Source organism: Catharus ustulatus, chromosome 12, assembly GCF_009819885.2.
Source record: "Catharus ustulatus isolate bCatUst1 chromosome 12, bCatUst1.pri.v2, whole genome shotgun sequence".
Taxonomy (NCBI): domain Eukaryota; kingdom Metazoa; phylum Chordata; class Aves; order Passeriformes; family Turdidae; genus Catharus; species Catharus ustulatus.
Window position 1 is genome coordinate 6,082,608 of NC_046232.1, and position 12,742 is coordinate 6,095,349.

The 12,742-nt window shown below is 38.2% G+C and overlaps 1 protein-coding gene across 5 annotated transcripts in view; it reads right to left on the bottom strand.

Annotated features, from left to right (window-relative positions):
• The window catches only part of TJP1 (tight junction protein 1), a 161,119-nt gene that overhangs the window by 31,614 nt on the left and 116,763 nt on the right, over positions 1 to 12,742 (bottom strand). For all 5 annotated transcript variants that reach the window (XM_033070198.2, XM_033070197.2, XM_033070199.1 and 2 more), the window contains 7 exons: positions 10,881 to 10,937; positions 6,367 to 6,491; positions 6,059 to 6,161; positions 4,369 to 4,648; positions 3,708 to 3,811; positions 2,646 to 2,814; positions 2,147 to 2,291 (listed from right to left, as the gene is read on the bottom strand). In XM_033070198.2, coding sequence (XP_032926089.1) covers positions 2,147 to 2,291; positions 2,646 to 2,814; positions 3,708 to 3,811; positions 4,369 to 4,648; positions 6,059 to 6,161; positions 6,367 to 6,491; positions 10,881 to 10,937 — 983 coding nt within the window. The remainder of the gene's footprint in view (positions 1 to 2,146; positions 2,292 to 2,645; positions 2,815 to 3,707; positions 3,812 to 4,368; positions 4,649 to 6,058; positions 6,162 to 6,366; positions 6,492 to 10,880; positions 10,938 to 12,742) is intronic.

Here is a 12,742-nt window from a genome sequence, read left to right on the forward strand (position 1 = left end):
CTAGTAAGTTAAGAAAAACATTTTACAATTTGAGTTTTTAAAAGACTCAAGACTTGTTCAAGAGACATCTGTGAACTTTCTTTAGATTAAAGAAAACTAAAGCGCTATTTAATGTTTGACAGAATGATCAAACAACAATTGTCATGGAGACCCTACGTCCAGGAACTCTGCAAGCAGCCTGATGTACATACTAGTGAGGAATACTCAAAGGTGGGCAACATTGAAGATCTTGCCAGATCCCAAAGCAATACTGAGGCAGGTCTGCTAGCAGATTTCTGTACTCTGGTGCACATGCAAAGATGTCAGTTATACTTAAGCTTGTAAGAAAGGACTAAGAGGATTCCCCTGGAATTTCCCTCCTCATTAACATACAAACACTTGGCAGTACAGTGTCTAAATAAAGACTCATTATCTTCAATACATTTTTAACCTCCTTAAGCTTAGTTGGAAGGCTTTTTGCACATTTCTTCCTCAACCCTTTCTCAAGCCTTTTTCGTCCTACAGATCTTCCACCAAATTCAAAAAAGAATAAGTAGTTAACAACTAATTTGATCTTACGGTAGATTTAAACTTGCACAAACAACCATTACAAAGAGAAGTTGCTCTCAATATGTTTTTCTTTACATGGCTCAGGGCCCAGATTTTCTGATCTTGAAAGGGACATGTCGCACAGGAAGTCAAGCCATGCCAAAACAGTTCTTGCTCATGAAGAAGATATAACGGATGCATTCAGAATTGAGATAACTTAAAAGTTCCCTCTGGGGGAGGATTTGATTCTTACAACAGTTTGCTCTACAGGGAGGAAGTGACCATCTACCTACAGCCACAGAACAGGAAAGCACTAACACTAGGCTAAGTCATAGCTACAGTTCTGATAAACTTTTTCTTTTGCTCCTCCCTCCACAAGCCCCATCAGACTGCACTAGAAATGCATGTCAAGACAAACAGTTTTGAAATACGACAGATCTCACAACCTTCACAATCAAAGCCCTGCCTCTGAGACCCTGTTTTAAAGTTTTTTCCATGAATGTGGTTCCTGCTTGAAAACAAGCTTCCATGCCTTGTGATCCCTCTGAACAATGAACGCAAAAGAGAAGCAAAAATGTCTGCACCCCACAACCCCAAGCAGGTGTACATGCAGGTACACTCTCCATTGCAGTTGTATTGATCTTTAAAGACTCAAGGTTTTTAAAGCCTTGAAGGTGGGTTATTTTTTCCTTGGGGAAACCAATTTTATTAACAAGCAATCAGGCATATCTGTAAGGAAATGGCCAGCTGCAATTTGTTTTTTCAGAGTTTTTGAAACCATCTAAAAATCTTCAGATAGAGGCTCTGAATTTGGAATTTGCATAGATTAATTCTGATTTCTGCTCTATCATATTATGAGCAGTCAGAAGAAAAATTTTCCTCTTTCAAATATTTAATGGAATTTGAAATCCAACACTGAAACACTATTTCAGTAAGTTAGAATGCCTATTTCCAAACTGCAGAAATGCAAGCCTGAGCAGATCTTTTATTCACAACTAAAGTTTCATATGGCATGAGAAAAAATTCCAAACCACACAGCACATCACTTGTCTCTGAATTCATAGAAAATGAGACTTACGTATTAAAGAACTATAATCAATGCTTCCATTACCAAGTTCAAATATTGAAAAGTACAGTGTAAAAGTTCAACCTGCTGTGCAATGCACCTTGTTTTGTAGGAACTAAACATACTCAGAAATGTAAGATAATCCCTATGCCTAAACAAAGCAAGATTTCAACAAGCATACCCAGGCTGGACATACAACAGGAACTGTGCTACAGCTCATCTCAAATCTCCTTGCAGCTAACTGCTTTCTAAAATCAAAATACGACTATGCATTATTCTATAACATACATTGCTATCAAACTTACATTGTCATTCATACAACCATGCTCTATGATTACGTTTAAGAAAGATGCAATACTAAAGAAACGTTCAGTTTCTCCTCAAGCCTAAAATATTTGGATCATTGTTATCTGCATCTCGAGACAAAGAATGTCATACTACCGCCTCCATAATTCTGCTTCACATTTGTTACACCATATAAATCCAAGCACTCCTAGAACTTATATGTTACATTAATTAGTTGATTTAAAAATAATACAATGCTGCCATCACCTGCCGTTGCTGGGCTGCTGTGGAGAATGTCTGGAATGGTCTGAAGGCTCTGACCTCTGGTCAGGAGATCGTGAACGACTGCGGCGGGGCCTGTCATGTGATCGGTTGGAATGATCTGATGCCAGCGACTGAATTTCTGAAATGTCTGTTAAATAAAAGTTGTTTTTTCATGAAATGTTGTAATTTAAATGGTGACATGACCTGCTTAAATGGGAATAAGCTTTTGCAGAGAACTTTCATGAAGATGTTAAATCTATGCTTATTATTACACACAAAAAAACCTTAATATTCCTGAAAGAACAGCCACAAGAACAGGGACTGTATCTTTTTCTCCACGGTTTTTGAAGGTGTGGATTTCAATCACATTCAAACAAAAATTTACCCATATTACAATCGTAGTCCTAATTCTTCTCCCCACCCTCTCATCCCACTTAGGTATTTAATATCTTGACAATACAGGGAATTCTTTCCTCTTTAGAAATCAAGATTTTATACTCACCATCTCTTTCTGAAGCATTAGCAGAATGAATACTGTCAGAAAGATCAGGGACATTCAACAGTGTGGCTCGTTCATCTCGCTGAACAACCATCTTCAATTTGCCTTTTGACCTTTCTATTAATGTTTTGGCATCTGCTAAGGACATATTTTCCGTCACTGTGCCGTTTATCTAGAATAGAGCAAGAAAAAGGAACAGATACAAACTTACTAAAAAAGCCCTACTGAATCTCCAGTAAAAAGAGTGCTGTACTGTCTGATTATATTTAGAAATAAAGTATTTATCAAATTACCATAATGCAATGGAAGACCATTGGGTTCATCCAAAATATTGCATAATATAGAAAATTATTTTCAACTTTCAAAGTCAAAGCTTCTAGCACTAACACAAAACTTGTAAAAGATATGTTATGTTTTTTGGACCAGCACTGCTATACTCAACAGAGCAAAGCATGGTCCATTTATCTACACCAACACATCCACAGCACTATCTTGAAATAAAAATTGTTAGTATGAATTAAAAATCATAGAATGGCCTCAGTTGGAAGGGACCTCAAAGACCATCCAGTTCCAACCACCTTGACACCGAGTGGGCAGGAACACCTCCCACTAGACCAGGATGCTTAAAGCCCCATCCACCTGCCTTGGACACTGCCAGGGATGGGGCACAAAAAATTAACCCCTAGGTATATTTATTTCTAAAAAAACCTCAACCAAACAAAAAAATTAACCCAAAGACAAGTTTTAGTGTTGCACAATAGCACAGTTCCACAGCATTTTACTTATAACTAAGCAAAGCTTCATACTTTTCCAAATAGTCTTTATTATGCATTTAGAGTGGGCATTATTTGTTTGAGTAACACTTAGGGAATAATACCAAAAAGGCTTAGTAATTTTCCTTTCCTTGGAGAAGTTGATTCATATTAAATTTGATCTTTGAAATAATTTAATGAAAAGTGACACACATTCTATTAACTATAATCATGTTACTGATGTAGCCAATTCCAGGCAGGGTTGTATCAGTGAGTTTTGCCTTTGAACAACCCCCACCACCATATACTGTACCTTCAGAACAACATCTCCTTCCTGGATATTGCCATCTCTTGCTGCCAGGCTATCCTGTGATATTTCTTTCACAAATATGTGACTTGCCAACCGCAGACCATACTCTTTATAATAAAAGAAAAAAGAAAACTGATGAAGTTACAGTAGAAAAGAGGGAGGTATCTGGAGATTCACAACACTGCTTTATACAGCATTTACACAGCAACACAAGAGGAGAGTGAACTTGGCACACAACACGCTGTAGCAAAATACTTTATAGCTTTACCATTATATCAGTCTCTTTTTCTAATACTGCCTATAATCAGAGCTGTTGTTCAACAGCTTAATTTGGATGCTACCTACAATTTTTTCTTCTTCCAAACAAGACACCAACTAAAGACTCAGTTAAAGTGTAGGTATGTAGCTGCTGACTACCAGATGTTGGCTGCAGCTGGGATTTATTTACACTACATAATACTTTACCCTTTACTAGGCACACAGATTTTGGAATATGAAAAATAGCACCAGAATACAATAGCACTTTAAGTTTTGAGCCAGCAACTGGTAAAATGGGCAAACTGCTAACAGTAGTGTTCATTCAGCCTTTAACACCACACTGAGTAAAGCTGGCGGCCTTTAAAAACCAGCAAAAGTTTTAGCAAGAGATGTACACATAAGTTACCTTCATTTTTCCTGGATTTCACCAGTGTGACTTTGGTGGGTTTTGCAGGCTGGTTGGAGGTGACAGACCTCCTGTCTGACCTTGGAGACAAGCTCCTCTCCCTGCTTGCGCTGCGATCTCTGACCCAGCTCTTCTCATGCCTCCTGCTGGCACTGGGACCACCACGGCTGCTCCTTGGATCCCGGATTTCTTCATCATAGCTGTCGTCCTCGTTTTCAGACACTGGTTCAGGGTCTGGTCGAGACACTGGAATCTGAATTTTCTTCATCCTTCGGATAGTCTACAACCCAACAGCAGATATCAGCCTCCGGCTGTGTAATGCTAACGGTGTTACTAAATGTCAGAAGTCAAGCTAACCCCAGCATTCAAAACACACAGATGTATTTGTGAATGCTCTGAGTTGCTGCATCCTCATTATAAAATTACATCCAATTAATGCAGGAGACTTATCAATACAGATTACTAGAAACCTGTTTTTACAGTTTTTAGTTCTTTTTACTGTTTTCGCACAAGTGGTAGAAGGGTAACAATTAACAGCCTTTGTAGCACAATACAATATTCTGTATTCAGAATATTCAGAGCTGCGTATCTGAAAGCCCTCCCTTTGCTTAAAGCCACAAAATCAGTTACTGCTAAAACCCTTTTTTGCTAACATGTAATCTAGTGTATACTCAGTATGCTATTGACAGTAACTCTCCTCAACTTTGAAGTCTCCCAGTCTTCGAAGGAAATGTTTATGCAAGACCTGGACAAAGGGGAGCAGTTGCTCTGGAAGGTCGAAGTTGGTATGTACAATATAGACAGTTGGTTCCAGAATATGAGCCAGCCTTGTTCAGAGATTTGTTTGCTAGGAATTACAGAACCAAACTAAGTTCTACCATAAAGTTTTCATCAATCACTTTTTTTAACATAAATCTACACACCAAATATTTAAGATACCGAAAGCCCAGCACAGCTTGCCACACATTGCCTTCTGTAAGCTTTAAAGAATTGCTGCCAAATCCACAAATGCAAAACATTACTTTTTTTGCAACTGCATTAAAGCACACAAATGCACTAAAAAAATCTATCAGCAGAAAAGCTTTTCTACAAGCCCTAGAAATCTGCTTTCATTAATTAAAACATTTCTAAACATTGTGCATTTTTGTTCTATTTTTTATAACATAACCCCCAAACGTCTACAAAAAGTTGGATTACTACCCTTTGGCGATGACCTGCTCTGTTTTGCAAAAGTTCAAAACCCAACCACTCAGAATAAGCCTACAAAATTATAGGAATTATGGTAATTATACTTTCTTCTGGCAAACTGTTTACTGAGCACAAAAAGAACTGTGTTAGTGTCTGAACAGCTTGTCCTTTAGCATACACCAGCCTTTCAAAAACTCAGTAAAAGTGCATCCAATAGAGTAAACAAGTATTGAACAAAGCTGACTTGCCATGACTTGGTAATCTGAGAACTTTACCATAAAGAAAATGAGTCTGAATTATCCTGTGCCACACTATGCAATCATCATTTACATTTCAAAAAATATTTTGAGTGACCCACTCGATAAACATCACTTAAACTCAAAACATCACACAAGTGTTATTCAAGTACCTTGCATCATGCTTGTATTTTATAGCAGACATTACATTATTTCACTTTTGCTCTATAACTATGGAACTTTAAATCTTCAATACATTCACTTACAATTTTGGCATTCTTCCCACTTTTCCTCAGTTGCTGAACAGCAAATGCATGCTCGACATTATCCATTGAAACTCCATTAACCATTGCAACACGGTCATTTTCTCTACATGAAAAACATCACAATGTACAGTATAAATACCTTATGACAAGAAGAAAATACTGGTGAACAGCAAACTGCCTGTGCTATAAACCTACTACACCAACAGTTATAGACAGATAACTTGAGACCAAAACAATTAGGAGGTTAAACTACTGGTAACAAAGATGAATGCCCCTGAATCAGAACCCAGGTATAGTTTGGCACTTACTGTAGCAGTCCTTCTGCTGGGCCTCCTTTCAGCACATCAGAAATAACTATTGATGTCTCACCACTCTGAAAGTGAGGATTATCTCTTCCTCCAGATATTGCAATACCAAATCCAAATCCAGGGGCCTACAATGTAACAAGAAATATTTTTACTTTCCAATATCTAATGGTCACAATTTGCATTCCCATGCCAAACACAAACAGTCCCATGAGATGAATACAAGTTTTTGAAAGAAAGCAGGATCAATGAACCAATCAATGCTATGCAATCCAGTAACAGGAGATAGATTAAAAATAAACACTTTTAGAAGGCAGAGAGTTTTGGAGTAACTACCCAGTCTCTTCCAAGAGATTACAGTTCTCATTTACATTTTTATGGCCTAGAGCTCAAGTGGTCATCAGCAAGACCTCAATCTTAACTAAGCACAACAAACCATTCCAGTGAGCTGCAACTCTGACTCAAACCCCTATATGACTTCCTGCAACACTTTCTTTGAGTTTGCCCATTATGTTATTTACCCAGCTCGACCTCACTTAGCTCAGGAACTGACAGGACTGCAGCACACAGTAGTATGACTGCAGGCTCAGTTCTTACGAATAATACCAAGATCACTTGTACCATTAAATACATCAAAACCTTGTCAGCACTTGCAAATCATCTGCATCTTAACTAAAGTAATTTGCTTCAATCTTTTCCCTCTAGGGTGACCTGCCTCTACAGCAAGGTCAATGACTCTGAAAAGTTATTCCTGTTAGATATTTCAAGATACAACAATGATGCTTACATTTCTGCCTGGAAGCAGCAAGGGTGGGAAATAAGCTTTCTAAATATAACTGATCTGCAAACCATCTAGCTCTTTCATCATTGCCCAGAAAACATTTTGAGGATATTACCATTTAAAATGGTGTGTTTTACTCAAGAATCTATTTTGCAATTTTCAACTACGCAAAATGAAGTCACTGGAGGGGGAAGATCAGGTTTGGGTCAATCCCACTCCCCTATTTCACAGAGCACACACTTTGTGGTGGCAGACTTTACCTTCTCTTTTTCAGACTTTTTAACAAACATGACCTGGCTTCAGCAAGGAGTTTCATAACCTTACAGTGACAGCAGAGGCAACATGGCAGTCTGCATCTGGCTGCAAAGACACATGATGTTCAGCTTTTTGGACATTAATTACTGCCCAAAACCAACCTGTTTCCTATTTCCTCCCAAAATATAGGCCACAAAAAGATGTTTCAGATTTGCCTGTAGGCAGTGAATAGCAACAGTACTGAAATACAGATTTGGAGAGTCAGTGCTCAGAAATGGAGCTGAGCAGTTAGTCTATACTGCTGCCAAGAAAGAAGTTGTTCTAAGTCTGGGGGACTGGGGAAGGGCACACCTTACTGCTTCTTTTACATCCACTTTAATTCATTAGAGCATGAATGAACTTCTTTTCAAAATATATCCCAGATAGTTCAACCAGAAATCATGGCTGGGATGCAAGAATTAAGTGGAATTTGTTACCATGAAGGAGGATCTTACATGCCCACTCATGACCAGAGGTGAGGGTTTTTTTCTGTTTTAAAATCAAAGAGAATATATAATAGCCTACACAAATATCTTACTAAGAACACTTTCAAAACAGTAAAATTTTCCCTCTCATGACACTCCTGCTTTTAGTTTTCCATTATTTTAACAACCACAACTTGGTTTGCACCGTATTTGGGTGGGGAAGGAAAGAGAGAAAAGAGATAATGAAGACATTTACGTCAAACTTCATTTAAATATTCTCTATCTTTACTTCACCATAAACAAAAATATTTTTTAAATTCTCCACTCAAGGTAAGAAACACAAACATCAGGCTAAGGGCAGCAGAAACTCACTGTAAACCTTATCTTGCTGATTGCCACACTACTTTTTAAAAGGAGACTTGCATATCAAATCACTGGTATGGAGATGACTACATTTCATTACTTTGATGTTCTCATTCAAAAGCCCTGAAACAACGCAGTCTCACATACAGACAGCAGTTAAAAGGGCCTACAAGTCAGATAAAGAGTTTCTAATAAGACAAATCAAGGTCTTCAGATACACATCCAATTAAAAAATCAAATCCTCAATCCTTCTGAAAATTTAAGAGGTCACATAAGAAACCTTCCAGTAAAAATCAGCCTCCCTACTTTCCATTTTATCCTGCTGCCTATCATCATCTTGATAAACAAGTGATTATCAGAACTGTTCTCTGAAACCTGAACCTAGCTCCTAGACATGCCTGGAAATAGCAAGATGTTGATCACTGCAGATTATACAAGATACTAACATGCACCTTAAGTAAAACTGCATTAAAAGAAACCCCATGTATCAGAATTTCACCTGTCAGATGTTGTAGAAAAAACACAAAAAAAAGAGCTGTACTATTCTACTTTCCCACAGTGCAGCATGGGACAGACAAAAAGGTAGGTACATACTGGTTTCTGTGCTTTGGGGGAAGGATACACCTACCACAGATACACAGAACTTAGCTACAAGTAGAAAAAAAACCCAAGTGATATACAAAGTGCATGGTTCCACCTTCAAGTACTTTGCAATTAAGTACATGACACCCAGAGGATCTCTCAGTAAAAGATAAACTTGGTAAGGTTTAACTGAATTTTAGACTGGCTCAATCTCTTAAGAGTTAAGTAGCAGTCCAGTCCAGGAAGCTGGAAGGGTGGTAAAGAAAGGCAACAAAAACTCTTGATGAGAAATTCCAGCCTTTACTTACCAAAAAGCTTTCTAATGAGTCTTTTGACAGGAGTGCTGGAATTCACCAGAAAACCCCTCTTCCTAGCATTAAGAATAATTTTAAGCATATATTTGTTTAATATTAGCATAAGGGCCTTGGTTTTGTTATCTGGTAGATGGAAATAACTTTGTTTTTAACTGACTATATTAATGCTATTGAAGTTAGTACATGTCATCAACTTTCAACTCCTAAGTAAGAGCTACTTAATCAGCAACAAAACAGTCACACCAGAAGAGCCAGCAGAATTTTGGCACGTAGAAGATCATAACCAAAATTATAACCAAATCATACTTTCACATCAATGCTATAAAAGAACTTCTGACTATGTTGCAAGTGCAGCCAAAAATAAGATCTCTGGTTCCTACCAGTTATTTAGAATTTCATTCAAGGTAACACCATATTGCAGCATTTCATTATTTCTTTGTGCACTGACTAAACATCTCGCTTCTCGTGTCGCTGAAATTACTGCTGCAATTAACCAGGAAAAGGTCCCCTTCAAGAGAAAATGAGCTATCAGCAAGCCTATGAGTCAACCTTGTATTACTATGGCATTTTTTGGTTGGTTTTGACTATAAAGCAGTACTGATTTAATTAGTAATAGGCGTAAAAACCTGAAGTTTACAGAGATTACAGGGATGACTGGACAGCTTCAAGATGAAAATAAAGGGCAATTAATTATATATAGAAATAAAACTTCTTGCTCAAAAACTTGTTGACCTAAAAATTGTTGGAAGCTTACAGAGTAGCCTAGATAAACATCACTACACATTTTCATTTGTACTTTAACTTTCCTTTCATCAGGTGGCTGCAGTCAGAGAAGGGGTACTTTGTCAGCCTTCTGGTCAAACTCAGTGCAACTGTTCCCTTCACAAAAGGGCACCTACCCAAACAGTTACTTTGAATCAACAACATTTAAACCTTTAGAATCAACAGCTAACACGTCTGACAGAGAATTAACATTTTTCCTGACCACCTGACCTACACATTGGCATTTTTGTCCAAGGTCCATTCATCCCACCAAAGCTACAATTTTAAAATGCCTTTATTTATTTATTTCTGAAGGCAAATGGTACAACTTGTTCCCTTGAGAAAACACTTCCACATCTCCCTGGTTTTGGGATGAATACAGCTATTTGGACCATGATTCTACAGCTGCTTTAATACCAAGTTGCTGCCAGAAATGGCATCCCACCCTGCTCTGATTTTTCCTAAGAATTAATTCCTTACTGACTCAGCTTCATGATAGCTGCATCAGAACTCAATTTAGGAGTAACTCAAACAAGAGGAGTCAGTCTAAATGCAAAAGCAGTCTTGCTATTCTCTGGCTCCCAGCACACATTCCTTTGTGCAGGGCATGAAAGTGGCAAGCAAATAAGACTGTTTTGAATATATTTATTTATATGCAACTACACTGTTTTATGTCCCTGCAAATAAAGTTTTAGAACTTTCAAGCATAGTTACAGCACTACCATGAATGAACACAGATTTCTACCTCCCTCCAGTTAGGTACAGATGTAATCTAAAGCTTTGTTTCTAGCATGGTTATTCGTAGTCGGGCTTATCTCTGAAACCCAACAAACAAATAGAGCTATCACATGGAGCTTTTACAACACTTCTAAATTTAAACAAGGGAATATGACAGTTTCCTTTCCTTTTACTTCCTGACATCTGGCTTTTTCCTATTGTTTTCACAAACTACCAGTATCCTGCGTTAGGCACACACAGCCAATTGTATGAACTCACCCTGTGAAGAGTCACTGTGTGTTGTTCCCATATAGCTGTTTCTTCCATTGTTGTGCTCTAAGGAGAAAAGAAAAACACCAAAGATTAGACTTCACTTTCAATAGCTGTGCAATACCACAAACAAAAACCTACATTCAAAAGTAATATTAATATTCATATAGAATAGCTACAGAAGAAGTTGGCCTGGCTCATTCATTACACATTTCCTGCCTTTATATGTCACAGCTGAACTTCCTGTGGAAGGGGGGAAGAATAGGCAAAATAGATTACAGAGCATGTAGTTATAAAGAAGTTTCAAGGGAAGGACTACAAGCAGCATTTGTGATACAGGCTCTCTTGGTTGCTCGTTAAGATCACAGATGTAGCCAGTCCAATCAGTTGTACTTATATTCTAACATTCATACTTACACTCTGTTTTTGCTTGTTTTAATTATATGCAGATTACCACTAATTCATGAACATCCAGCTACAGATTAAGTACCTGTGCTACTGTATTATGCACACAGGTCACTTTTAATGGAGTGCACTTAGCTAATTATTTTGGTGAACAGTAGCACTGCAGAAATTACAAGGTCCTCTCTAAGGTAACTAGATTAAACAGTAACATTATGACAATATTGACATACCTGCATTTCTGCTTAAAAGTGAACTACTTAGTGTGCCACGACAAGCAAACATTTGGCAAGGGGAAAATAGCATGAGGGAGGAAAACCCAGCAGAGCCCAAGGCCTGAAAGCAGGCAGGAAGGCTGCAGGAAACGCAGTGAACATCCTGCTGTTACATTTTCTACCTTTCCAGAGGGAGTGTCCAGTGTTTTGCTCCATATCCATCCCCCTCATGAGCATGCAATCACTAAGTAAAGAACAGAATCAGAACACAAACATCTCTGCAACATGGTGGTGCTGGTTTTCTGAAAATCTACTTTGCTCTCAATTTGTTCCGGTTACAGTAACTCCGCCACAACAAGAAGTACTCAGAACTTTTAATCCAGACCAGTATCACAACAAACAGCAGTAGGAGTGTTTACTCTCACAAACAATACCTCTGAAAACTTGATCCAATTTCAGAACATAAGAATTTGCAACTGGGTTCAGAAAGCGAGTTCTTCTCATAATGCCAAAAAGCTCTTGCATTTTTCGCTCGAATTTCAAGGGTTGGGATGTGCCACATTACTGCTCATTTCTCTTTCAGAGTTCATTTCTCTTGAAAGTGCTGTTGCAACTTAATTGGGATGTATTTCACTCAAATAGCTGTAATTCTCCTCAATTCAGTACCAAATGTTGCTCCTTCGCATTACAAATTGATTCAACTCTACCCCAGAATTAGATTATTTCTCTCCAGCTTTTTAAACTCAGACCAAATATATACTAAAACAGTAACAATTTACACACACAAAGCCATCTTTGAAACAAAACAGAATGTTTTGCTTGCTAAACGGTCAAGGAATACTGATTTTCTGCCTTATTTCTGATGTTCTCATTCTGTCTTAGTTTTGGCAAGAGTTTCTCAGGCTAAACATCTCATCAACAAGTGAAGACTTTTCTCTGCAAGTAAACTTCTGGAGCAAAAAGCTCGAAGTAGTGCCTGTTCAGAAGAAGGTGCAACAGGAATCCAATAAAATCCAATCCAAGTTGTAATTTACATTGTAATTGAAATAAACGGCCTCATTTCTACCTGCAATTATCCAGCGACGTTAACCCTGCTCATGTACCGCACTTGTCCTGGCAGCACTGCGAAGGTCCAGCCCTGTGTCAGCACAGAGGCCGCTCAGCCAGCACAGCCTGAGCTCCTTGGCTGACAGGGCACCTGATTTCCATGGCTCTGAGTGCCTGTGCTCCCTGCTGGAGCTGGGTGTACAGGGC